The 27,196-nt window shown below is 40.0% G+C and overlaps 1 protein-coding gene across 1 annotated transcript in view; it reads right to left on the minus strand.

The window, feature by feature from the left end:
- Window positions 1-27,196, minus strand: part of CUBN (cubilin) — a 256,784-nt gene that overhangs the window by 227,677 nt on the left and 1,911 nt on the right. The window contains exons 4-17 of the mRNA XM_016213239.2: window positions 26,871-26,909; window positions 24,505-24,606; window positions 23,741-23,844; window positions 17,070-17,196; window positions 15,975-16,137; window positions 14,080-14,211; window positions 13,128-13,223; window positions 11,210-11,328; window positions 10,598-10,784; window positions 9,348-9,460; window positions 6,369-6,603; window positions 3,733-3,914; window positions 1,773-1,935; window positions 343-530 (exon numbers count right to left, since the gene is read on the minus strand). Of these exons, the coding sequence (XP_016068725.2) occupies window positions 343-530; window positions 1,773-1,935; window positions 3,733-3,914; window positions 6,369-6,603; window positions 9,348-9,460; window positions 10,598-10,784; window positions 11,210-11,328; window positions 13,128-13,223; window positions 14,080-14,211; window positions 15,975-16,137; window positions 17,070-17,196; window positions 23,741-23,844; window positions 24,505-24,606; window positions 26,871-26,909 (1,950 nt within the window). The remainder of the gene's footprint in view (window positions 1-342; window positions 531-1,772; window positions 1,936-3,732; window positions 3,915-6,368; window positions 6,604-9,347; window positions 9,461-10,597; window positions 10,785-11,209; window positions 11,329-13,127; window positions 13,224-14,079; window positions 14,212-15,974; window positions 16,138-17,069; window positions 17,197-23,740; window positions 23,845-24,504; window positions 24,607-26,870; window positions 26,910-27,196) is intronic.

Genomic DNA, 27,196 nt, shown 5'->3' on the forward strand with positions numbered 1-27,196 from the left:
TTCTAGTCTCAGCTTTCATTTTTACCCTTTGCCATCCCATCACCAATCTCCTGTTTTACCATCCATAGATCTGTTTCTGGCAAATCCTCCCATACTCTCTAGAGCAGTTGTTCTCAGATCTAGCCTGCATGGAATTCCATGGAAGGCCTGCTAAAAGGCAGATGGCGGGCCTGCCCCTCGAGGTTCTGACTCAGTCTGTCTGAAATAGGGCATAAAATTGCTTTCCTAGCATCCAGGTCATCTGGATGCTGCTGGCCCAACAGCCATTTGAACACCACAGCTCTACAGAATGTAAAAATATTGAAAAGCATCATCTAAGGGCCGCCAAGTAGTAAAAGTTACCTCGATGTAACTCGGAGAACAGCCGCTCTGGCCTTCCAGCTCCACGTGGGTGAAGTTGAGCTGTATTTGCTCTTCCAGGGGCTGCTTGATGATATAGATGCAATGTTTGCTGTGAGGGAAAGGCCCCGACAAGGCAAGGGAGAGCTCACCCTCTGGGTCTGTGAAGTTCCCTCCACAGGGCGGATCCGCTGAAGAGAAGGGAGAAGGGAGAAGGGAAAGGTCACGTGGATGGCTATTCCTCCGGCTCCCCGGCTTTGGGGGCAACTTGCAAAAACTTATACACACACAGGCAATCATGCACCCGCTTTATTCACCCTGTACAGGTTTATATACTTATATCCCTCATCTGATTATACAATTTCCAGTTTGACATGTGCTTGTGGGACGACCTTGTGGGGCCTAAAGAAATACATGTAGAGATGTGTGATCTAAATTCCAGCCTAACATTCTCTTCTACAAATTTCTTTTTAAATGCATTTTATAATCTCCTCCATTCCAAAAAGATCTGAGGCAGTTTATAAAATGCATGAGACAACATAAAATATATAACTAGAAAAATGAATCAGGTTAAAGGAACAGAACAGCAGCATGTGGTCAGGGGAAAGTTGATATGCACAGAAATCAGGTATGGACAGCTGCAGACTCAGCCTGAGGACGCAGTAAATAGAGAAGGGGGACCAGTAAAAAGATGTTCATTGTTAGCCCTGGCCGGTGTGGCTCAGTGGTTGGAGCATCAGCTCTCACGCTGAAGGATCGAGGGTTCAATTCCAGATCAAGGGCGTGTGGCTGGGTTGCAGCTTCCATCCCAGGCCCGGGTAGGGGCGCTTGTGGGAGGCAACCAATTGATGTGTTTCTCTCACATTGATGCCTCTCTCTCTCTCTCTCTCTCTGTTCCTCCTTCCCTCCCTTCCACTCTCTCTAGAAAATCAGTGGAAAACATATCCTCTAGTGAGGATTAACAACAACAAAAAGATGCTAGTTTCCTGATATCGAGACCTAAACAATGTTTTTCTTGTGACTTCTCATCAAGGCACAATGATGTAGGTTAAGAACAAAGTTCTCTACAGCCCTAAAATAAAAATCAGAGGCCGTTTCATTGTTTTTCATTGGCTTGTTGCTTTGTTTTAAGGCATCAATGCAAATGAAAGGCATACTAGGCATAAAACCTGTCCTATTTCAAGATAGACCGCATTTCTCTCACGAACAACATCTCTCACAACGAAACACTGAATAATAGCTAGGGAATTAAAGTGTAAATTATTTAATTTTAGGTGCCTCACACATAGTTACCAATATATGCATCCCATAATTTAGGAATAGAGGGGTATTGTAGCATTAATAATAGAAAGTTGAGAAGATAAAGAAAAAACCTGGAACTATGACAGAAATGTTCACATTCACATTAAGTTCCCAATTATCAGGTTACTTACCAGGTGATGTTAAGTAGGTGATATGGAAGCCTTGGCCATTCACCTGGCTGTCTGAGTGAAAATGAACTCTGGCAAAGGGACCTGTCGTGTGGAGCGGCGGGACAGACAGAGTGGAGCAGAATTTCCCAAGAACAGGATCCTGGCTCAAAGGACCATCTCGGATCTAAAACAACAACAAAACTAAATGTTCTAATGGTCAGATCTTAAAGCTCTAATGGTCACATTTTAACAAACAGAATGATTTTGTACATTAATTTCAGAAAACCCATCATTTAAAAGTAATCACTCTGGGGGGTTTTCCATTCACAAATATATCTGACACAAGCTCGGGGCTCAGTAAAGGGTAGTCTCCTACTCCCATCGTCTCTGATGCCTTATCTTCTGTCTCAATTTCAATTCAGAGGTTGGACATATACTTTGAATTTTTCTCTTGATGTTACCAACCCCAGTGTTTTCTTTCTGAGGTTTTCTCCCCAGCTATTGTTTTTGGAAATGATGAGACCCTAGTAATTTAGAAGGAGAAAATGAATATATGCAAAGAAAACAGGAGACGGAATGCCAGTGACATCAATCAATTCACAGCTTGGACCAGGTACCTGGGAAGATCAGAGGTGGAAAGGAAGTGAAATCAGATTACACTCAACAGAAAGATGGATTAGTGAAATTTAAAAAGTGCAACTTTAATAGTAATTAAATACCACAACAATGACTATGTGACCTTAGAAATCAAATAGTGTTTTAACTATTGGTTTTTAATCTATAAATATCATGTTAACTTCTCTATAATTGAGTTGTAATTGCAAATTCTGTACTACATAGAACACCAAGGCAACAAAGGACCAATTTTGTCCATTCAGATTACTTTTACTATTGTCTGCAAAGTTATAGGGCAGCATTACTTTATTCCTGTATTTAACTTACTCTTCAAAACACAGCTTGTTGAGAAATGAGAGGCATTTAAATTCTGTCAGAGTAATCGATACTTTCTATTATACTATATGTGTATCTGAGTAAACATGCAGAAGTGAAAAAATGCTTCCAATTTTAATTTGATGGAATTTATTGAAAATTAATTTCAAAAAAGTTCACTTTAATGTCAACATGCAAAAGATTACCTTGGTGAAATTTTCCAGGGAGAGGTAGATGTTCCAGTCATTCCCAAAGGATTCAAATTAATGGCGTTAACCTGTGGAGCCCCCTGTTTGACACCCACGCCCTTCTACCCTGTGTGAATAATTCCACAGCTTTACATTTTTCTGCAATGGACTTGGAAAAGCATATTGTCTTGTATCACTGCTGCAAGGGGTACTGGGATATATGGTGAAAAGACAAGAACAACAAAACAACTGAATCTTCTCAAGGACCTTTCAGTCTGCAGTGGAGAGCACATATTTTTATATATCTATAAGCATATGGCATTTGACTATAACAGTTTTTTCTTTTATATATATTAATCTTTTACTAATGGTAAGCAGGAAGGACACAGGCTGACTCCACTCTTGCCAATGACAATTATTCAATACGTTCCAACAAGGCTCATCCTTTATCAATTCATTTCAACACAATTGCTATTAATTTTCTTCATGGAACACTGTGGTCAATTTGTGAAATACCTTCGAGGTTTACCACAAACAACTGAAAATTTGAATCTGCATTGGAGAAGATAGCCATCACTTAGTGATGATTTCATTAATTCTGCTGTTCCTAGGGGCAATGGGCTTCTAGGAAATGACAGAGACAAGCAAGGCAATCTCTTTACAGATTCAGGTGGGAATCAGAAGAAGAAGCAATCTGGCACAATCAAGAATAAGAATTTAGCAAGATTTAGACATTGGCTGCCTATTGAAGAATACATCCAACTATTGCTAACAAATTGTGGTCATCCACGAGTGTCACCACGCCTTAGTTCCCTGAGTTCTAATCATATCATAGTAAATTCTATCTAAACACAATTGGTTACCTCTAGATAATCTTTGCTGCAATCATCATGCTGCTCCAGGCTCAAGGTCCCAAAAGTAAATGTTATCTGAAGGCCGGGACTGGTTATAACTCTCCAGACACAATCTCTTCCTGGGGGATAGTTTCCAGGATATCCCGGGGACATAATAGAACCATAGGTACCAGTCAGTATACCTCCACACTCTAAATAAGGAGAAAAGATAACTACATTAGTGTACAAGTTATAATTCATGGAGAATTATCATAGCCGTGGGAAGCCCAGCTTCAGTTCAGTAACTATGTGTAGTTTTGGTTACACCCCATAAATGAAACAAGACTTTCCGTTTTCCAGCTTGATAAAGTTATAGACCTGGAAATACTGATTGATAAATAAATAAATCACCCATGCATTGAGCTTTACACTTACCGGCCATCATGTGGTTATATGATTTAAAGCACAGAGAAAGATCATTACATGATCACACTCATATGTGGAATATAATAAACAAAATAAACTGATGAACAAAATAGATACAGAGACACAGAAGCATGGAACAGACTGAGGGATCTCAGAGGGAAGGCGGGGGTAAGGGAGTGGGTGGGGAGAGATTAATCAAAAAACTTGTATGCTTATATGCATAACCCATGGACACAGACATTGGTATGGGGAAGGCCTGGGCGGGGAGTGGATGAGGGGTGAAGAGAATCAATAAGGGAAAAAGGGGGACATCTGTAATACTTTCAACAATAAAGATAAATTTAAAATAAAAATAAGACAGTGCTGAACTTTTTGAGGGACAAATAATAGGATGATAGATTCACTGTTCTCACTGTTTTGAGGGAGACCCATCTGTACATTAACTCTTTAAATTCTGGAAATTCTGTCAGTCCCTATGTCTTTCTACAAACGAGATCATTTTATACGTTAGAATAGTTAAGCACTACATAGTTTTATATGTTAGAATAGTTAAGCACTACATAATTTTCATTTGAGGTTTATTAGCATTATGATATAGTTAAACTATTCATTTTATAAGTGAGGAAATTCAAATGTCTACAGTGGTTGAGCCACTTGCCCAGGGATGGACGAGTGAAGGACTGGGCCAGGTTTTCACTTCACTGCTATCTGTATTAAACCCCACCAGCCCAGTAAATTGCTTATTAATGACTGGAAGAATATGTTCTTTATTAATACCCACATTTATTTGACAGAAAACCTGTGGTGGCTTATGAGAAGTGCTGCTGCAAAATAAAAAAATAAAAACACTAAATAAAAATCTAGACTGTTATAAATATAACTTAGAAAAAAATAAAATAAGATGATACTTGAGATATGCAAGATATGAGATTTACATAGGTATGCAGGTTATTCAGACAAAAATTTTGCTTCCAAGGCAAAAAGTGGAACAAATTAGTTACATGATTCTCACTATTTCTAATGAGAAAACATCTGTTGCTCAGAGGAATAGACTTTTCCAAAACTTAGTACCTAAAAAACTATCATATGGGTAAAAAAAATTAAAATACCATAAGCAAAGTGAAATGTTAATGGAAAACTGGGAAAAATACAATATATAATACAAGGAATTACTATTCCTAATATATGAAGAACTTCTACAAAAACAGAGATATAAACAGAGTTCACTGAAAAATTTAAATGCTCTTTAAAACACATTTGAAAAGATGTTCAGCCTCATTCATAATAAGGAAGATAAAAATATACCAACCACAAATAGAAAATGAAATCTTAGAAAAATAATATCATTTAACATACCATAAAATATCAAATACCTAGAAAAAATAACAAAAGATGTGAAATAAGTAAACACTGAAATCATAAAACATTGCTAAGGCAAATTAAGAGAGAACTAAATAAATATATAGTCCAAGTTCATGAATTGATAGGGTCTGAATTTTTAAGAAGTCATTTCTTTCCAAAATGATGACAGATTCAATGAAATGCCAACAAAATCCCAGCAGATTGTTGGGAGAAATTAACAAGTTGATGCGAACATTTATATGGAAATGTAAAGAACCTAGCTCATTTTAAAGGAACAAAGTTAGAGGATTTACACAACCAGGCTTCAAGCTTCAGTAATTAAGCCAATGTGGTACAAGATAGATAAACAGACCAACAGGAAAAAAAAAGAGAGAAATTCCAGAAATAGTTCCACAGATTTATTGATAAATGAATTGGAGTTTTGGTATACTGTTTTTTTTTTCTCCCTATTTTTATATGTTTAAAAATTTCATAGTAAATTTTTAAAAAATATAAACCACCAAAACAAAAATACACCAAAAAATTACCAAATAGTCATTAAGATGAGGAATACTTAGAAAAGGAGTGGTCAGTGTCCTCAGTAACATCCCTGCAGTAATCTATTAGCTGAGCTTATAAAAATGCTGTTCAGTAATTTCTTAAGGGACCCATTAAGACTCGTGTTTTTAATCTCTTCCACTTTATCCACATTTTATTATCTCTGAACACAAAAATCAAATACAAATTCATTGTAGATTCACTTGATATACACATAATTATAAAAATATTATATAACACTGGATCTCCAAATATCTAATGTATCCAAAAGGGTAAATATTGATCAAAAAACTTTAGGAACCTCAAGATTTTGTTTTATTTTCCTCCACGTTTACACTTACCTGGCTGCTGTGTTTCCCATCTTACTGTAAAGCCTCTCTCGCTTCTTAAGTGTTCAGAGTAGAAATGAAAATAGAGAGCGTTGTCGCTGCTGAGGAGTTCAGGAGGGGTGCTGGGGCCACAGAATCTGCCCAGTTGAAATGCTGCAGAGGAATCTCCGTCATGAATCTGAAGAAACTCATGTGGACAATTGTTCACTGATTCTAACTGGAAAAAAGTGAAGGTGATACGCAGCACCTAAAAATATAAAGGTCACAAGATATTATTTCCATTCCCACATTAACTCTAAATATGTCTCCCACTAATTAGGAAACACTTATAGTGTCATTTTTAAGAGATAGATCTAAAATTTCCTAATTATCCACAAATACATATGAAAATTCTACTTGTTAAATGACTTGTGTTAAAAACGGCCTACACTTCAACTAATATCAACATATATCAAAAATCTTTTTTTTTTTCCTTTAGTGTAAGGTAAAGTCCTGTCTATTTTTCCCCCAGATATGTAACCAACTATGCCAAAAATCTTAATGTTAAATAGATTTTACAGCTTTATTGAAGTATAATTGATACCCAAAGAACTGCACATATTTAATCTGTAAAATTCATAATGTAAGTACCTGTGATACCATCACAACAATCAATGTAATAAACATATCCAACACCTCCCAGAGTTTCCTTCTCTCTCTCTCTCCCTCTACCTCCCTTTCTCCCTCTCTCCTTTTTATGGTAAAAGCATAATCTATCCTTTTAACAAATTTTGAGGTACAAAATACCGTATTGTTAACCATAGGCACCATGCTGTACAGCAGATCTCTAGAATTTATTTATCTAGCATAACCGAAACTTTATATTCCTGAAGTTGTTATTCAATGGGTAAACGAAATAGATTTACCTAGGTTTCATTCAACTATTAAGTCCATTGAACAAATGCATCAGTAAAATACATTAGGTATTTGAGAAATCCACCTTGAATTCAATTTAACTAATATCACCATTCACAAGAATCTGTACCTTGATCACCCAAATAACCTGTAGCTCACACACCGATGCTCATCACTGACCCCAGAGATGCCGACTCCTTGTGGGTCTCTGAACCTTTCAACAAGGTACCGACGCCCAGCCCAGCCTGACACGGCGGGTGTAGACTGAGCAGGCATGGGGTGGGCATGTGTAAAGTCTGCAAGTCTTCAGTGGGTGCACATCATGAGCGCAGAGAATGGGCAAAGGTAATATGAAGAGTTCTGAGCACACAAGTAGGAGACAATAAACACAAACGTGTGTCTCCAAGTTAAAATGTTAGAATATACAGGAAAATATAGTAATAGAGCTAATTATATATAAAATATTACTTACTGACAACCTCATTTAAAACAGTCAAGCAACCAAAAGAAGGCTGTGGAATCTAATTTCCTTTATGATCTAAAACCACAACAGCATTCAAATAGTGAGAGAGGATATCAGGATATTTTTGAAATTCTATGCTAAGGTATTTTTAAGATCTGTTACCCAACATTAAATCATGTTTGCCCTTGAAGCAACTTCAATAAAAATAAAACAAATGTTCATGATTTGTATGTAATTTTCCACTATTTTATGTAAATTGTGTTGGGAGGCAAAAAGATATAGAATCCCAATAATCAAGAAAACAGCATACATTTTCTTACAAATTGATAATAAAAGTATCAAAAATTTTCACAAAATAATTTTTTTTGAAAGAAAATTCTTTTCAATGTCAGGAAATAGAATTCATGAAAACTAAATGGAAGGAAGGAAATTCATATCACATACTCACTGGGAAACTGATTTTGAAATTTATTCTATTGTGGGTTACCAGGCCCCACAGAGTCCACCCTCCTCAAGAGAAAAAAACGTTTTCTGACCTTGTACAATGACTTCTGCAATATTGCTGGAAAAGCTTATAGGATTTTAAGGGAAAACCTCATCTGTTCAGAAGTACATTATTTCAATGAGCCAAAGAACTGGTTGAAAAATAGATATTTGGAAAAACTGAATAATAAATATTGGGAATAAAAGCACTAAATTTTCAGGTTCAGATCTGAAGTTGAAGATTGTTCTTGTAGCGGTTCAGGTTCAGATTCATTGTCATTGAATGGCCTGGGTTCAAGGGGCTGCATGCCACTTATAAACCACATGCCCCTGGACCACTTTCTCAGCTCCTCTAGGCTCCATTTCTTTATGTGCAAAATGAGGCTATATAGATCATTCTTTTGGAGTTATGAGAGTTATAATACAATGTTATAATCTGTGGAACAATTAGCACCAAACACTGGCACATGCTTTGAGGAGACACTGATAAAATCATCTTAACAGTTTCCATTTTTATATAATAATCAACATTACTGAGTGACCATCTTCAAACGCTCCAGTCTCAGTAAGAACAGGCCTTCACAGCCCGGCCGGGTATGGCTCAGCGGTTGAGCATTGACCTGGCATCCAGGCGATCGGGGTTCGATTCCCGGTCAGGGCACATGCCCGGGTTGCGGGCTCGATCAATGACTCTCTTATCATTGATGTTTCTATCTCTCTCTCTCCTTCTCCATGAAATCAATAAAGATATATTTTTAAAAAAAGAAAAAGGACAGGCCTTTACGAATCACTAACTTGCAGCTGGCCAGCCATGTGAAGAATCATCCATCCTGGACAAAGCATGGACTTTGGAAACCCACAAACCTGACTGCAATCCAGCTAGTCCAATTACCAGCTAAGGGGTGTTTTAAAAAATATTAGTTAGCTTCTCTTAGTTTCCATTATCTCATCTATAAAAATGAGGATACTATTCCTTATTTTCACAGAGTTACTGTAAGGTTAGAGAAAGGTACTTAAATTGCCTAGCCCAAAGCCTGACATTTCGTGAATCCTCAATATATGATTGATAAATTATCGCTGTATATTCCATGCATATTCCATATGCATCTACGTAAATGAAACCTATGTTGGACAGGAGACACCACATTTACCTTTCTCTCTTCAGTTCGGACGACCCAGAAGCAGTTAACGTCATGAACATAACCAGCCTCAGGGCTCTTATAGCTGAAGCTCCCGTTCAGCCCCGAGAGGGACCCTCCACACACTGCGAAGGGACAGAAGAGGGACTGTGATTTTGGGAGACTCCGTGGGGGAAGAGTCTAAGCAGCTCTAGACCTGCTGATGAAACACTGAGAGAAGCCTGAGTAATTCACATCAGACACTAAAGGCCTGCCACTCTTCTTTTCTCCCCCATCCCCTTTTCCTCGGACATCCACCCAAATCCCAGTTCTCCTTCCAAGTCCATTTCTTGTCCCCTCACCTCCGCCACGAACCCCCCCTGGCCTCTTGGGCTGTTCTCTGCCTCGCCTTCTCTCCACCTCTGATACTCGACTCGACCCCATACAATTTAGTTTTTTATCTTTAGTTCTTGCCTCTTCTCTGCCATTTTGTACTAGTCTTGTCTCCTCAACGGAAAGACAAGCAGATGCGTGTGGAGATGGTATTTTATGCTTTCTTATTTCTGGCACCGTCCTGAAGACAGAGCAAAGCCTCGGTAAACGTGCTATTCAGAGCCGGGAGTAATAAGGGAGGAGTGGACAAGTTATAAGAGGCTGTAGGGGACATCCATACGGTGACATGCATTTGGAAGGGAGGCCAAGAAGATTTGGAGAAGTTTGGGAGAGAACTATCCGGAATAAAGAGACAAGGCAGAGATATTCATGGCAGCACATGGGGTCAGATGGTAAGAAAAGATGCTTGTCTTGAGAAGAGTGTTTTTAGAGAACTAATGAAAACTAAAGTTAGACAGATAGGATGAGGCCTGGTTATAGGGAATAATTGAAAGATACTCCCAATCTTTACTTAACAGGCAATGGGGAAGCCAGTATATTCTAGGGCAGAAGAGTGACGTGATTAAGGGGAATGTTCTAGGGAAATTTAGTGGCTGCTTTAGAGAAAACTCGCCCTTAGAAAACTACAATACAGTAGCATATTTTGTTTTGAGAATGGACATAATGCAAAGGGCAAATTTTTCCTTTGATGAAACCGTACTTGAGGTTTAAATTGAGATATAGATTTACCTTGTGAATTCTATACATTTTCTGTCAGGAAACACTTAGTTCTAAGCATCTGAGCAATTAGACAGGTAAGTAAGTTCAGTCGAAGAATCCACACTAGGACTCATTAAATGGTGATCATTTTAAGCTGTGAGCATCTGTGGTATAAGAAATGCTGAGCATACCTTGCTGGGGAATGTGGCAGAGAAATCCAGTCCAGAAACGTGTGCATTCGCAACTGAAGGCATTAATGCCATCCACACATGTTCCCCCATTCAAACAGGGGTTGCTCAGACACTCGTTGATGTTTTCTGTGCAGTTGATACCAGCCCAACCTGAATCACACTTACAAAGATAACCGGACACTGTTTCCTAAGGAAAGAAAAACATAATGCTATAGAATAAACCGATAGACAATAAACTCGAATCAACCCAAATAATAAAGAAAAGTGATGCTACGTGATGTATGCAGCAGGTATTGAGCCACAAGCACCTTCCAGTGGCCTAACTTATATTAATTCTTTTAAATGGTGATCACTAAGTGTAAGTTGGATCTATCTGGATCAAACTGTAGGCTTTGTTTTACTACTCTGTAAATCACTGAGAGAAAAAATTAACTCATTGGTTTTTCCTGGTAACTGCAGTTACTACCTATATTTCGTCTGAAAGTTATTGGCAGTTCCTTATCTTAAGCTTAATCATTACCTTAAAAGTAATGACATAGAAAACATATTGCAGAGATGTGAAACTAAAATTATTCTCAAGTATAATCTCCTCAGGAAAAATAAAGGACTCACAGTGCATTGTCCGTTTAAACAGGGGCGACTCAGGCAAATATTACTGAGTTGCACACATCCATTTGGGCCAAAACCATTTCCAGTATATCCCGGGAGACAAGTACAGAGAGGTAAGGAACCTGTTCAGAAATAAAAGTGAAATTGTGAATACAGGTCTCCTCGATTCAGACCCAGTAACAAAACTCAGGCTCCGTTGTCTAGACAAGAAATCGTCCAAGTCAAGTCTGCAGGCCCCTGGGGCAGGCAAGACAAGGTAGGAGGAGAATACACTAGAATCTTTATTTTTCTATTTTTAATTTTAAAATAAGGAAGGCATTATATGTATTCTATGCTCTATATAGGATGACACTGATCTGTGTGTGATCTTGAGCTGTGCACAAGCGTGAGGTGCTCTGAGGGAAAGGGGAGTTTCTCACCCTGGAGGGGTTGACAGCAGAAACGAGTATTCTTAGGATGATCTGAGGATTGGGCTGTTGCAAGCACCGTCGATATAGTGACTAACTTAATCCTCTCAAGTAGGTACTATTATTATCCCCACTTACAGATGAAGACAAAGCTGATCTATAGTGGAGCCAAGGGAAAAGTCAAAATCCCAGCAGTGTTTTTCTAGAATTCATGCTCTTAACCACTTTAGTATGCCGTTAATCATTTAATAAACATGTTATTAACCATAAATGTGTGTGTGTGTGTGTGTGCTTTTATACATGTGCATATATATGATGTTAGTAAATATAAAAGTGGTATTTTGAAATAGCAAAATATATGATACATTATTCAATTGAATTGGGGACAGCCACCCATTGGGACAAAAATATCAAGCTAGATCTTTATTTGATGCCATAGATAAACGTAAATCCTAAAAAGATCAAAGATCTTAATGTTTAAAATAATTAAAAATTTAAAAGAACATGTACTTGAATATTTGGTTTGTTTGGTAGGGACGGCCTAATTTTAATGGGAGAAATCCGTTAGAATTTACCATTTTGACTACATAAAAGTTTTAAATTTCTAAATAAAAAATACCACCACAAAATGAAAAAATTAAAACAACATGCCAGGAAAAATACATGTAAAATATAACACAGATAATGAAATAATGTCCTCAGTACATAATGAAATTTTACAAATCAATAAGCAATGAACAAAGGACACGAACAAATAAAAACAATAGCCAGTAAATATGTGAAAAGCATTAATTATTAATTATCAGTAATCAAAAACTTAATTTTAATTTAGCCAAAATTAAAATAACAGGACGGCAAATTTTGCCTATAAAATTGGCTACAATGAAAAACAACAATAGTATTCATTGTTGTCAAGGTTGGGGTAAATGTATATTTTCATACTTTTGTTGGTGAGTATATATATTGGCACAACATTTCTGAAAGTTTAGCAATATATATTTTAAAAGTTATAGGAGTTGAAGCTTCTTTTACACAGCATTTCAGACACTGTTGGTTATCTCCCTAGCTCCATTTTTCCCTTCCTTATTCATGATTTTAATTAGGGGTATGGGCACCTAAAATAAAGACTATATGTCTCAGCCTCTCTTGCAGCCCAGGTTAGCCACCAGGCTCAGTCCCGGCCAATGGCATAGAAATAAAAGAATCCTTAAAAGAGGTGGCCATGCCCCCCTTCCTCCTTTTCTCCTTCCTGCTTGCTGAAATACAATTATGAATTAAGAAGCTGACTTAATTACCTTGAAAACTAATTGCTAAATTAGAACAGATCATAAAAGAGCACAGTCCACTGCATTTTTTAAAAAATCCCAATGTACAGTTTTATAACATGGATTAATTTTTGGTTTGAAGATCAAAATAAGAATTTTGAGGGGAGAGGATTTTGATTGTAAAGAAGCTGATTTGTTTTATAAGGTCGTATTAAAATACCCCAAAGCAGAGGAGAGATGAGCGGCTACCTGGAGCGGAGGAGCAGGACGCGTGTGGGTGGCAGCCTCCGTTGTTGACCGAGCAGACGTCTATGAGTGTGCACACTCGCCCATCGCCCTGGTACCCTGATCACAGCAGGAGCAGGGGCACGACAAACAACGTTAAGAATGTTCAAGGAGAAGATTCCCAGTCTGAGAATCAAATACCATGAACCAGGCCAACCAGGGATCCTCTATCATCGAGCAGAACAGGTAAAGTGTCATAAACAAAATCCCATCATTGAGAAAAAGGACAACAAGAATTAGGAACCTGATCTCAGAAACAATGTTCTTGGTTGTTTCTGATTACAAAATAAGAATTAAAAATATATATGAAACTACTGGTACGCTTAGTGCTGACGCTAAAAAAGTTGACATTTTTAAATTGCAGTGACTTGATGATCTTCGAGCTAAATTATTGTAGAAGTCCAAAGTACTGCTGTTTTGCGTTAATGAAACATACAGAGTTTCAGTTAATCCCTTAGAACTCATTGAACTTCCTGGATAGTAACTCAATATAGATTAGAGAACAGCAGTAATGACTTCTTTCCATCTGAGATTGGAAAACTAACATGCATTACATGACTGTTATTTAGTAAACTTTATATGTAAAACTCTCATGTACACATCGTAGCAATAAATCATTTGTGAGAGCAATGGATCTATAGGTTCGGAGGAAACTTTTTAAGTTCTGCATGATCTCAGTAAGCTCTCCCACAGTTTTTAAAGGCCTGTTGTTTTCCTGTGATATTCAAAAATCTTTTAATTTTTTTCTTACAATACAGCCCTGTACTAATAAGCCCTGAATCCGTAAGTTAAGTAAAACCTTCCAGTCTGTTCAGTTTATCTCCTTGGATAGAAGTCATATTTAAAATGGAGGAAAAGATCCCGTTTTTAAATGTACAGTTTGTGTGTAATGGAGTCAGGAAATTTAGTGTCGTACCTGGTGGACAGGCCTGACAGTGGGAAGATCCAGGTGTATTCACACACTCAACAGGTGGAGCGACAGAACAACCGCCATTATTTATCTCACATTCATTGATATCTTGGCAATCATATCCATTTCCTTGCCAGCCTAGAAAAATAAGAAGATTTGAAAAGTTAACTCTACAGATGAATCAATAAAGAAGAAAAGAAAATAGTCAAAAACACATAAAAACCTACTTAGTGATAAGGAACTACAGGTTAAAATGAAATACCCTCAGCTATCAGATTGGCAAAAATTGTTTTAAATTTTTAGAATCAAGTTCTGGCAAAGAGGTGGGCAATTGGGTTACTCTTATATGCTGTTAGAAGTTAAATTAATAAAACCTATTTGGAAAGAGATCTAGCAGCATTCGTTGCATTCCTTAAAATACATACCTTTTGACTAACAATTCCACTTCTTAAAATTTATTACACGGATAAAAGTGCCAGTGTATAAAAAAATAGGCAATGGTCAATAGGGCACAGCTGCTGTATTATGACTCATCCATACCATTGAATATTATAAACTATTTTTAATAACATGCACACACATATAGAAGGAAATCAATGAAAATAAAAATTTTAGGATAACATGCAGGATGTGATCCCAATGTGCAGAAATAATTATTTTAAACTTGCACATGTGTCCATGTGTCTGTATGAGTGAGAGGAAAGGTAGACTGGGAGCCATAGGGGTCTCCTTCGGAGACTGAAGGTGAAAATGTTTTACTCTAAACATTTCTGTTTTAGTCAATTATTACAAGTTTAATGACTCATCATTCAAATGGTCAAAACTACAAGAATGTTTCAAGCCTTTTACAAGCTCTAAACATGAGTTCAGGAAACCGAAAGGAAAGCCACTAAATAAAGGCGTAGGTGGCGGGTCCTGGGTGGATCAGAACAGTGCTCAGCAGCACAGCCCGGCTCCAGCCAGGCAGACCTGGGTGTGAACGTTGCTGTTTATCAGCTACATGACCTTGGGTAAGTTATTTACCTCCTCTAAGCCTCAAGTTCTTATATTTTAAAATGGGAATAATACGAATTGCTGACATTTCTTGTTTTTGTTGTAGCTGCGAGAATTAAAAATTGCCTAGCACGGTGCCTTAATGACATCTCCATAAGAGAGTAGCTGCTATTATATCGTCTTTGTGCTCCACTTTCTAAACACCCAAGGAGTGCAGACAGCCTTGTAAACTCCCTGAGATCTGGTTCATTCCTGCCAGTGCACCCAGCACAGTACTTTGTTCATAGTAGGTGCATTAAGTGGGTAATGATGACACCCCCTCCCCCGTGATAAGGGATGAGGTGGGGACTCACACCCAGGCACCCTCTGAGTCCAGAGTCACGTTTTCAATGACTTCACATTTGACCTCCGCTGGAGATTTGGTCCCTATGCGTCTGTGATGGAGCTGGACATCCCTATACAGCAAGGCCACAGATCTAATGACACACCCAGGCAAGAACTGCTGGACTCAAGCAGAGACACTAAGAGGCGAACAATTTGCCCGAGTTTACAAACATCTGGCTGGTGTAAAAGGTGGAACTAGAACCCATGTCTTTTGGTCTCAAGTCTAGTCAGTTTGATGTCAACATAAAATGCTTGACCTACAAACCATGGCTAACCCTGCCCCCGATGTCTGACTCTAGCACAGCTTGGGACAGACCACCCACTCCTGTTGTTCAACTGTCACAGCAGGGAGATGGTCTGGAGTGGGAGTGAGTGAAATAGGACCTAAAACTGGACTGGGATGCCTCCTAAGAAGGGCCTCCTTATCCTGGGGCAGTGGAGGGAGACTGGTTCTGGCACCTTGCCTGGCTGGTGGGCGGCACCCGGCACGGTGCCTCTGGCTGGGCGTAGACGCGCCCACGTACCTGTGGGACAGGCCCCGCAATAGAAGGAGCCTGGGGTGTTGAAACACCGCACAAGTGCTGAGCAAGGCGCCGGCCAGAGGCTGCACTCGTCTATGTCCAGCGTGCAGGCGGAGCTGTTGGGTGGGGATGTCCAGCCAGCATCGCAGATGCAGCTGTACTTGGGCTGCAAGGGCGTGAATAAAGAAAACCAAGAAAATTGAGCAAGACAGCCTCTGAAAGGATCTCACCAAGCCCCCGACTGTTTATCCCTCAACGTCCATTTCCATAAGGCAATCGAGTGGCTTCCCTTTTTCCTCCCATAGGATTAAGCATTTAGACCAGACCATGCAAAAAGACAAACATCTTTATTTCAGAGTAAGGGAAACCTATAATTTGCCCCAAAGATGCCAGGCAGAGAGCAACAACAATCCAGAACTGCAGGTCAATATAATTAAAGTCAATCAACTCAGCCGGCTATGTTTTTAGAGGGAAAAACACCCATGTAGGCACAGACCTTGGAAAATCAATTCTGTTTGTTTCCTTTTTGCAAGTCTCTCCTTCCCCTCCCATCCACCATCACTGGAAGGGAACCATTTTCCATCGTGTAAATAGGAAAAAATAGAACTAAAAATAAAGACCGGAAGGTCTCATGCAAGGCCAGGCGGCAGGGACTGGGTGACCTTGAGGGTCAGGAGTCAAGGTTGTCAGGACCCCAAGCACAGGGCCATCAGGGAAGTGGGCTCACAGAGTCTGCAGCGGTCACAGGGACCAGGAAAAAAATCCAGACCCCTTAAAACTGCATGTGGCTGACCAGACTGGGCCTTTTGCGTCTCCATGTCTTGTCACTGTGAAAACTCACAAGGCCAAGAGAAAGTCTTATCTCACAGACAGATTCATGAGGGAATAATAAAAACCTTAGTCATTTATATAATGACATCTGAACTTCTGGATCCAGTTTTCTGCTTATTTACAGACAACCCTCATCTTCTTCCTCACCTGTGCCCTGCAGCGGCTTCTCCTCTGCAGCCTCACAGGGCCATGCTTGCACATAGTCACACAGATGCCAGACAAATGACCCTGACTCCCTCCAAGGAGTCACTGTCTGAAAGGACCCACCTCTCCAGCCTGTACTCGGACTTGATCCTCGCAGATGCCATGGACACAGAGAGCCTTGGAGCCCCCTTCACAGTCGTCGTACTTGGATGCGCACTGTGGGCCATACGTCTCAGGTGAGCAGTGACAACTGTTGGTTACACAAGAGTGCAATGTCAGGGCTTGTGTCAGGGTGAGTGCCTGTTTCTTAGCATCAATAAAAAAATAATAATTCCAATTTCAAGTCAATGATGTTCACATGGAAGCATAAACCAGCAAACCAGATTTACTGGCTGAAGTCTTGGGAGGAAACCCCTCTGCTCTGCTTTGAGCAGTGCGATCAGTAAACATGTCATCGTCTCAACTAGTATGAGAGGCAGGACTTACTGTCTGGGCAAGACTGCCACTATAAATTTTTCTGCTATCGTGTCATCAAATCTTTCAAAGGTCCCACAGCTGTAAACTAAGAGTTTGATCCCGATGGTTAAGAAGATCAGCAAGTCCATTCATCATTTGTCCTGGTGGACCCACTGGTAAGCCCAGGTGACCTTAACGGAGCTGATAATTTCCCGAGTGTTCTCCAGGATTGTATAGCCCCACAAGCAATACGGTATCTACATCCATGATAATTATTATTATATTACAAAGGGCAATACTTCTTCTATCCACGAGATATACTGGACTTAGTAACACTTCTTTCATAGCAACATTTTAACTCACAAGAAGTAATTATTACATAATACCCAAGCTGGCCATAGGTGCTTTGTTACAAGATTTTAGTTCGACAATAACCAAATAAGCAAAGTTGTTTGAAATTTTCTTTAAGCTTTGTATAATTCTTAACATTGCTGGGTTAGCTTTATATCTGCACTGCATCTTCCAAGGCAACGTGGAAGGTGTGAGAACGGCACTGGGGGAGGTGGAAGGGGCAGACGAGTCACCGAGCCCAATGTTATTTCCATGTATCTGAGCACAGGGCATGGAGTGGAGAGCCAGGCCCAGAGGTCCCTGTTTGGACAGCGTTGGACCCCCTGGAGGAAACCGACTGTTGAGGCTCAGGGTCAGAGGCCAGGAACAGGGAGGAGCTGCATGGCCATGAACCGTGAACTTGTTTCTGAGGGTTCTGGAAAAGGCACCACTCTACAAGTAAAGACGCTCTTTTAACAACACCCATTGAGGCACAAGTTCAGCCGATGCCCATGGATGAAAACAAGCATGTGATTGACAGTGTGGGAAACGGGAGTTTGGCTCTCTGAGAGGCATCAGGAGTCACACGCGGGGCACAGAACTTGGCGTGCCCATGGAGGAGCCCAGAAACAATTGCTGGGCTGGCACCTTCGAGTGGGATCTATGAAGAAGGTATCAATGAATGTGGCCAGAGATGGAGAGTAAGGATACGGTGGGTACCATTCGGGCACCCACGTGACGTGTTGCCAGAGCTGGCACATAAAGTTACAGGATGCCCAGTTAAATGTGAATTTCAGATAAGTGAATACCTTTTTGGTCTGCATACATCCCATGCAATTTGCCACACCAATATATAATTGTGTAAAAGCTCTTCCAATAAAAAAATCACATTTCTGAGCATCCCAGGGATGCCTTTCTCATTAAGATTAAGTCATAGATTAATAGTAATAGATGATTAAACTTAAAAAGAAATTCCATTATTCATTTCCTACCAAAAGTTATTTGTCTTCCTTTCCTCTCTCTTTCCATACTCTCCCTCTCATATTCTCTTACCTTTGCTCTCTCCCATCCTTATGAAGGTTATTCTTTTGGAGAATTTAATTAGATTCTTAGAGATTATAGAACTTCAGGCTATTTCATATACATATTTGAGCATTTGATCCAGGTGGCTCCCTTGATAAAAGTTTATTTTAGCACCACCTCCACCTGCCAAAAATCTTTTTTACATCTTTAAACCAACTATCACTAGCTTTCTGAGTCTATCATGTGTGAAAGACCTGAGTATTCTTGACCTCATGGGACCTGACTGACCAGACCTATAACTGTTTATCTCAGACAATGTAATAACTCCCTCTGCTTCTATTTCTTATAAAATAATAGTGCAATCTGTAAATACTATTTTCATCTTAGGATCTAAAGACATTTGCCTGTAGGAAGTGCTCAGGAAATTATGTTTATCTTATCACTAAAGGCTTTACTATTGGACAATGACTTGGGATTTGAGAGGAGATTCTGGTTCGTGGGCTTGCAGTTGAATTCTCTCACTTTATCTCTCTCCTCCTTCTCACTCGCTGTTATCACCTGGAGATGAGTTCATTTAAATCCTAAACTCTCCTCCGCACACCTACCAAGTACACTTCTCATTTAAGTTTACACAATGTGATAAGAAAGACGTGGGGAGAAAGAGGCCTGTGCTACACTATCGGCTCCCTTGCTGTGATTCTCAAACACAATAGTCCCACTTTACAGGTGAGGCTCACACACTGGCCAAGGCCACAGAATTTGTAAATTTGTAGAAGCTGATTAAAACCAAAGCCTATGTTACCCCTGCACCATTGTTTTTCCAGGTCACATTCCCACACCCAGAAAGGTAAAGTTAGTTGAAGACTTTCCCTTTTTATGTCTTTTTAGCATAACTGTTTGCATGTAAAATGCATTCTCAAAGTATCTGGACATGGCCTTTAAAGAAAAAGAGTAATGAATTGTACACCTCCCTGCAGAAGTCACTTTCGTAATGACCTTCTATTGCTGATTTGGTTCCAGTAAAACAAACTAGGCTTTTCAGTCTTCAAAATCATTACAAGTACGCTTGGCAATTGGAAGAGGGCAGATATGCCTTCATAGTCATAATTTAACTTGCTTTAGAGTCCATGGTTCAATGTTAACACAACCGACTAACTGAAAGAGGTAATAAATTTAATACCTAACTACTATCTGAGCTAAAACCAGACCATCTTCATGGTTTAAACTCTCCATGTTTTAAAATCCACCAGTAATAAGAATGGAGATAAAGAAAATAAAACATGCTAATGATCCTTGTATTCCTGGAGAAAGGAAAACAAACAACAGACTCAACCGTTTTTCTAGACAGACTTCTCCGAGCCCGAAGTACATACACACACCACCCAGGCCTGGCACACTCGCACCCCAGGGGCGGTCTTAACCTAAAGTAAGCAGAACACTAAGAAGAAAAAAAAGGGGGGGACACCTGTAATACTTTCAACAATAATGATAAGTTTTTTAAAAAAGTCAATTCTTCAGAACAAAGGGGCAACAGCAGCACCGGGAAGTGGGGCAGTATGAGCTGGGAGTGCCCGGAGCAGTCCCAGCAAGGCCTGGAGTCGCAAGACCTCCTAGGCTGAAACAGCTGAGAGTGTTCCTTGCTCTATTTCATTACCCTAAAAAAGAATTTTAACCAGAAACTTCCCTATGAAATAGGGCTGTCAGTTAATTAGCAGTTGCACAGTGCTTTATCTTTCAAAGTAGGAATTATAATCCCTTTAAATAAAGACTCCTTTGTCCCCAAGTCAACGGGCTCCCAGAGTTAGAGTGCGAAGGACGCCCCAGCCCTTGAGAAAACTGCTCACCCCATTGCTGCAGCTCCAGATCATTCAACAGCCCCTCAAGTTTAACTTTAGCAAATGTCCAGAGTTTCCCGAAGGGGTTACCAGCCTCGGAGAAGCTACTGACTAATGAGGATTTAACCTCACATAATTAATCGAACTCACGGAAGCCTCTAAGTGATGGCTGTTTCATGACACAGGCTCCACAAGCAAGAATTTAATCTTATGCTCAGGCGCATTTTTCTACGTACTTTTATTCCTTCAAAAGTCTCTATCGTGTGCCTGAGTTTATGTTGTAGAAAATCAAATGGAATTCGTGAGGCTTCATAAACTATCCCCATATCAAGAGGAAGAAACTAGATTTAAATGTTCTCTCTACTATTCTCCGGCAAATCCATAAAGGGCAGAGATTAGAAACCAGAACCATTTCGAGAGGCAGCACAGTGCGTCTCTGGGCTGTCTTTTTGAGGTGGGTGCAAGAGAGAATTCAGCATTGCTCTTAAGAGTTGAATCTGCTGTTTACTGTTTAGGCAGCTCACAGCAGAAAGAAATCTCTAGCATTCTCCCTCCCGTTTGTATCTGGACAAAGAATCCTCGCCCCTGGCACGCAGGAAATAGCTGTGCTAAAGGCTTTCTTTTCTATTTGCAGGGGTGGGTGTTTTTGGTGGGGACATAATGTGCTGTGGAATAAAATAAATTTGCCTTCGCTATGGATCTCATCCCACTTGCACACCTTTGATGTTCTGTTGCCTTGCAAGACCCCAGGAGACAGTGACGATAAATGAAGGCCAGGGTGAGATCTAATTTCCAAGACATTCCTAGATATCAGGAAGGCAATAAAGTATTAGTGCTAGGAGTCGGGACATTTGCCACTAATGTCTACAGGCAGCAATTCTCCTTGATAAATGCCCATAAACATATATCAGGAGATAAAGCTTTTAAGAGAATGAAAGATTAGACCCACATTCTGGATCTGGCCCAAGCTTGAATGTTCATAGAAGCAGGAATGGAGGAGGGTCATTTAAATGAGAAATAAAATCCTGATGGTCAAAAGCTCTTTAGTAACATAATACTTAATTTAAGTTAGAGGTGGTTAATTTTGGTTTCACACAATGACAACTCTTCTATCAGGAGTTTCATTGAGCTAAACTTATAACTTAGATGGAATAAAACATTTTTAAGATCAGATCAAAAGAACAAAAAAATCAATTAAATGAAAAAGAGATTTGTGACTGCTTTTTGAAAAAATAGTGTGTTTACAGGTGACCAGGAAAGAAAAAACAAAATTTCTGTACTTATTTTCGCTGGAGAGAACAGAATGAATATCACTGTGAGGGGATTGAAGGACAAGAGAGCAGACACACTAGTAAGAGCAAATAATTGCTCTTCACTCTGGTGAGATTAAACCCGAGAACACTGAAAGACCGTTCATGCAGTGACAAAACCAATTTCTTTATCTTTTAATAATCACAGAGTACAAGGGACCAACCAATATATGGGGAAAGATAATATTGAGAGATATTTTAGAAAGTGATTTTAAGAAACCACTTTCAAACAGAAGAAAGTTTGATGTTGATCTATCATAAATTTTTGGATTTGTTTGTCCAGAAAGATAGCATGTCAGCCAGTATTCCTAGAATTTGACGGGAACATGGAGGTGTTGTGATGCAGGGGAAGGGAAGTTTCCCTGGTGAGGGCAGAGCCTGAGCTGAGCAGGGGAGTGCTGTAGACAAGCCACTTGACAGGGTCAGTCAGAAGAGAAGATGGGAGCTGCATGTGGCGAGGGGCCTTGTCACTAACTGAAGAAAGGCAGTGAGAGTTAACTATCTGAAAAAAAACACCTCAGTTCAATCTGATCTTGTTGTGGGAAACATGTGGCAATGCACTTGAATGAAGACGTCCTTACTATATCTATTGCATGAGCACAGCAGTGGCTCACTGCTACAGCGGGGTAGCCCTTGGTGACGTAAGAATCTCCAAACCTGTGGGGAATTTTTATAACAATTTATTTGATTCAAACCAGGATATGCCTGGAAGCAAGATCTCAACAGACCGAGAAAAATGTTCATAATAATAACAGTTTGCACTTTCTTTTATTCGTTTGAGATTAAGGAGAGAACGTAAGGAAGATTACAAGAAGGTGGGAGAAAGGAAGGCAAAACCTGGATTATAGAATAAAGTTATATACTGTTTTGAGAGTGGTCAAGCTTTAGACCGAGGGGGCCTTTCAAAAGTGTGTTACCCTAGATGCACAGAAACAATGGACAGGCTGTGCTTAAGGCAAAGACAAGCCTTTTACTAGGGAAGTTATAGGCCTCACTGCCCAGCATGACCTGCCCAGTTAGGAATTTATGATCAAATCACCCCGAGAGGTTACTTTCCCTGGAACCCCTTTTTCATCCACACCTGCTCCTCTTAGGTGGGTGCTCCTTCAATCTCTGACTCTTACTAACCACAGCCTCATCTTGTGCCATGCCATCCTTACTCTCTATGCTAGCACAGCAGCTTCTTCCAGTTCCTCAGGGCCTCTGGAGAAAGGCTTTCTTTGTGGGGTGAGAGTTGAGGATATAGCTTTTCTTGTTCTAGGTGAACAGTTATGTGTACTTTAAATAAGAGACACATATTTCCCCATGGAGCACCTAGTTTTGCTGCTAATACAGATAGTTAATCCCGGATGCTCTAAACTACGGGATGTTTTAGTTCTTGAAAAACACATCCTAATATATTTTTTAAATATGCAAAAGTGATAGTTTTTACTCAAAGCTTTAAGAGCCTTTACATGCTTCTGCTCAACCCTCTGAGGCCTTTGACCTCTGCCATGAGGACATTCCTCAGGTAGCTGTTGTTTCTCAGTCCCCAGCCCAAGAACGAGACATGCAGACCAAACCTAAACTGAAGCAGAGCCATCGTGGCCAATCTACGAACCATGAGTGTGAAAAATTAATGCTTGCTGTTTAAAGAAAAAAATAGCAGAAGAGGGCATGGGGGGTGACGAGGGCCTAATACATGGTGACAGAAGATGATTTGACTTTGGGGACACAGTGCAGTACACAGATATTGTAACATAGAAACCCACACCTGAAACCTATGATCCTATTAACCAATGTCACCCCAATAAATTTAATTAAAAAAATACAGAAAGGGAGAAAAAAAATAAAAAGGTACCTGTAACTCCCTATTGTATTGATACAGGTGGCTCCATTCTGGCAGCTGAAGGGGGTTCCCGAGTAAATCTCACATTCGTTAACATCAACTGAGCAGAGAGGACCCTGTGTCCATGTAAAGAACAAAGGCAGGTACACAGGTTACAGAGGCCTCTGGGGCCAAGTTCTAATGAGATGTTCAAGGATTTACCCACAGCAGTGAAGACATCTCAGTCAAGCCAAATACAATAATACTAGTACTAATATTACTCTCTGGCTATCCTTCCTCTGGAACTCAGATTTCGCCTAATAGAGCCCAAGAGCTCTTCATGAGAAAACACCCATCACACAAGAAGAGTCCTATGCAAACAAATTCTCATTTCACGATGGCGCTGTGCCTGGGATACTCACCAAGTTTATTTTAATTACAGGTCAGAAACATCTTCACCATTAACAGGACAGAGCAAGAACATTCACACGGCTATGTCAGATTTCTTTAGTACGTTTGATGCTAAACAATTTAAATGAACGTTCACCGAAATAGCATGCTCTTCCATGCAGTTATCCACTCACGGGAACCCCTCTTTAAGAAGGCTTAGCAGTTAGTGGGTTGTATTTCATGCCTGCCTTTGTTGGATTTTGACATACATCGTATAATTCATTGTGATTCAGAAGACCACAGCCTCCTAGAAACTTTGGCTGGAAAATTAAATATGTTTGAACAATTCCAAGGAAACCACAGATGCTCACTCACCATCCTTTTCAACCGAAGGCCAGGTGACTCACCTTCCACTGTGAAGGACAGATGCAGAAAAAGGCATCATGAAGATTGAGGCAGGTTCCAGCGTTTTGGCAGGGATTGCTGCTGCAAACCTTTTTGTCCACCGTCTGAAACAGAGACAGGACGGTCAGCGAGACGATCGCGCTTGCTGTGGGCAGCAGTGAAAGGCGTGTTTCGCTGCAGGTGTGTATATAAACATACATTTTGCTCCAGTCACCGAGGTCTTCCCCCAGGTTTTAAATCAATTACTTAGATTCTTCTTCAAATCCAGTCCCTTTTGAAAAAATGAGTGTTTCTATAGGTCCTATGCATATTCCCTCACTATTTACATGCCCTTAGCCGCAGGTGGGATGAAACACGAGGTGAGAAGGTTCTTCCTCTATTCTTTGGAAAAACATTATCCACCAGAGACATATATGTTGGTACCAAGTGTAAAGACTTCAGGTGTGGGAATAATAATGGACATTCCTATTGTGCTAAGAAAATAGAATGGAAATTGCGGTCCCTTTGCTGTCATTGTTATCTTTGGTACCTCCAGATAAGCATTTGAAATAGGATCATCTTTTGCTGTCACCCCGCCTCCCAAGGTCAAGATGACTGAACCCTTTTCATCCCAGCCCCTTTGTGTGAAATGTGACCAGCTTAGATACACCCTCCGCTCTCATGCTCACATGACTACTTTCAGACTGGAGTCACAAACAGGCCGCCTTTGTCTGCACAGCCTGGGGAATATGTCAGCTACCGGTTCCAGTCTTGTAAGATTTGTAATGGTTTGGGGGGGTGCAGAGAAAACTTTAGAGAGGACAAGTGATTAGGCAAAGAAAGCGATCCCATTAATTTCACCTAATCCTAGTCTAACTCTATGTTTTAAAAATTAAAACAGGAGCAAATTATTCACTATATATTTTTTAATATTCAGCAACTCACAAAGAAAATCAAGTCTGTTCCTTTCGTTCTAGAGGAAACTGGGAGCTGGAGGACAGCCAACTAAATGTCTCAGCTCCATTTATTGCAAAGTCCATTCTCTCTCCATCTTTGTCATAAGTCAGGTGACCATACACGGGAGGGTCTCTTTCTGGACTCTGTTTTCTTCCATTATGCTGTTTGTCTATCTTTGTAGCAGCACCACAATTAGCCCGGTTCATCAAAGGACACTATTAAGAATGTTAACCACAATCTCATTAAAAGTTTTTCTGGTGTACAAAAGCAACTCTGTCTGGGGAATAGAAACATAAAAGCCTAAGGGGGACAAACAGGAAATGGAATCACTGAGCAGTCAGGAGGAAGACAATAAGGAATAGTGGAGACTGTAGTGCCCAGGGAGCACTTGCCCTATCCAGAGGCGTAAAGGCACTTACATTTAAACATTAAAAATTCTTCCTGGGGGGATGGTAAGAAGGACAGTCTGAGCTAATTTTGATCATGGCCTCTAGTTCTAGATGTTCAGTAGAAATAATGAAGCATTCTAGGAGACTGGAAACTCTAGTGCTTTGTCTTGCTCCACAGGTATGATTCCTCGCTCATTTTCATTCACTTAGCTACCCCCTTAAAAGATCAAGGCTAAGCATGCAATTCATTACCAAAGTCAGGAAAAGAAATAAATAAACTTGTTTGCCAAATTTAAAACACCAAAGTAGAAGACAACATCTGAAGCATAATCAAAACAGATATGGAACATTAGGGCAGAGATTGCTAACCTGGAATCCCCTGACTTTTTAAAAAAATTTTAAATATGGGACATTCTGTGCATTTCTTTGGGGAGAAGGTTATGGCGTCCATGAAATTCTCAAAAACACCAGCCTACTACAAAAGGGGTAAAAAGTCTGAACTGACAAGGACTAGTTTATAAGCACGCAGTACAGTAATGGAAGGTATACCCTAAGAAACTGTTCAAATTTAGTTACCAGCAAAGTTATTTTTAAAGGAAATTTGGAATATTTATGATACACCCAAAACTCCTGAATTTAATGTTAGAGAAGTTACATGGCCTTCAAAACTTAGTCCTTGATGCCAAAATCAGCAAGTTGGGTGGGTAGCTGACCAGATACAGCTCACGTCAGCCCACACGACACCACTGAAGTGCGGTGGCATAAGAGGAAGAGCGTGGGCACTGCTGAACTGCGTCGGAGGCCTCCAGGGTTCACATGCCCCCTTGCCGTGACCTTGGGCTGGTCACTTCATCTCTTCGAGACCCAGGTTCCTCATCCTATCTTGGGAAGCATAAACTATAATGAGAATTAAATTATGGGGAAAAGTCAAAGTCCTTGATATTAATCATCCTTCCATCTTAAGGTAGGAATACTAGGCTCATCAATGATCCTAGTTTATTTTAGACAGAAGATGTTAGATACGCAGTACTTATGGGACTTACCTGCTGTAAGCTTTGAAATTGTCTCTCAAGATCCACAAACTAGAATTGGAAGGGAAAGAGCATCAGTTACCTGGTTCAAAGGCATTTTCTATAAAATCTTATCCGCTTGACATGCTTTCCTAAGACCCTCTTTGAAGGACTCGCTCTACCTGTTTGTTTCTTCTTTCGCTTCTCCCCCCTCTCCCCTCCAAGCTTCCCTCCCTTCTCCTTCATCGTGCAGATCTGTTTAAAACCATTTTAAAAAGAACCACCAACTGATAGGTTGATTCCTTGCTCCCCTGCACACAGTGACTGTATAAATTTTATAAATGACAGGGATTCACCCA

Source organism: Miniopterus natalensis, chromosome 1, assembly GCF_054644295.1.
Source record: "Miniopterus natalensis isolate mMinNat1 chromosome 1, mMinNat1.hap1, whole genome shotgun sequence".
In the NCBI taxonomy this organism is placed as follows: domain Eukaryota; kingdom Metazoa; phylum Chordata; class Mammalia; order Chiroptera; family Miniopteridae; genus Miniopterus; species Miniopterus natalensis.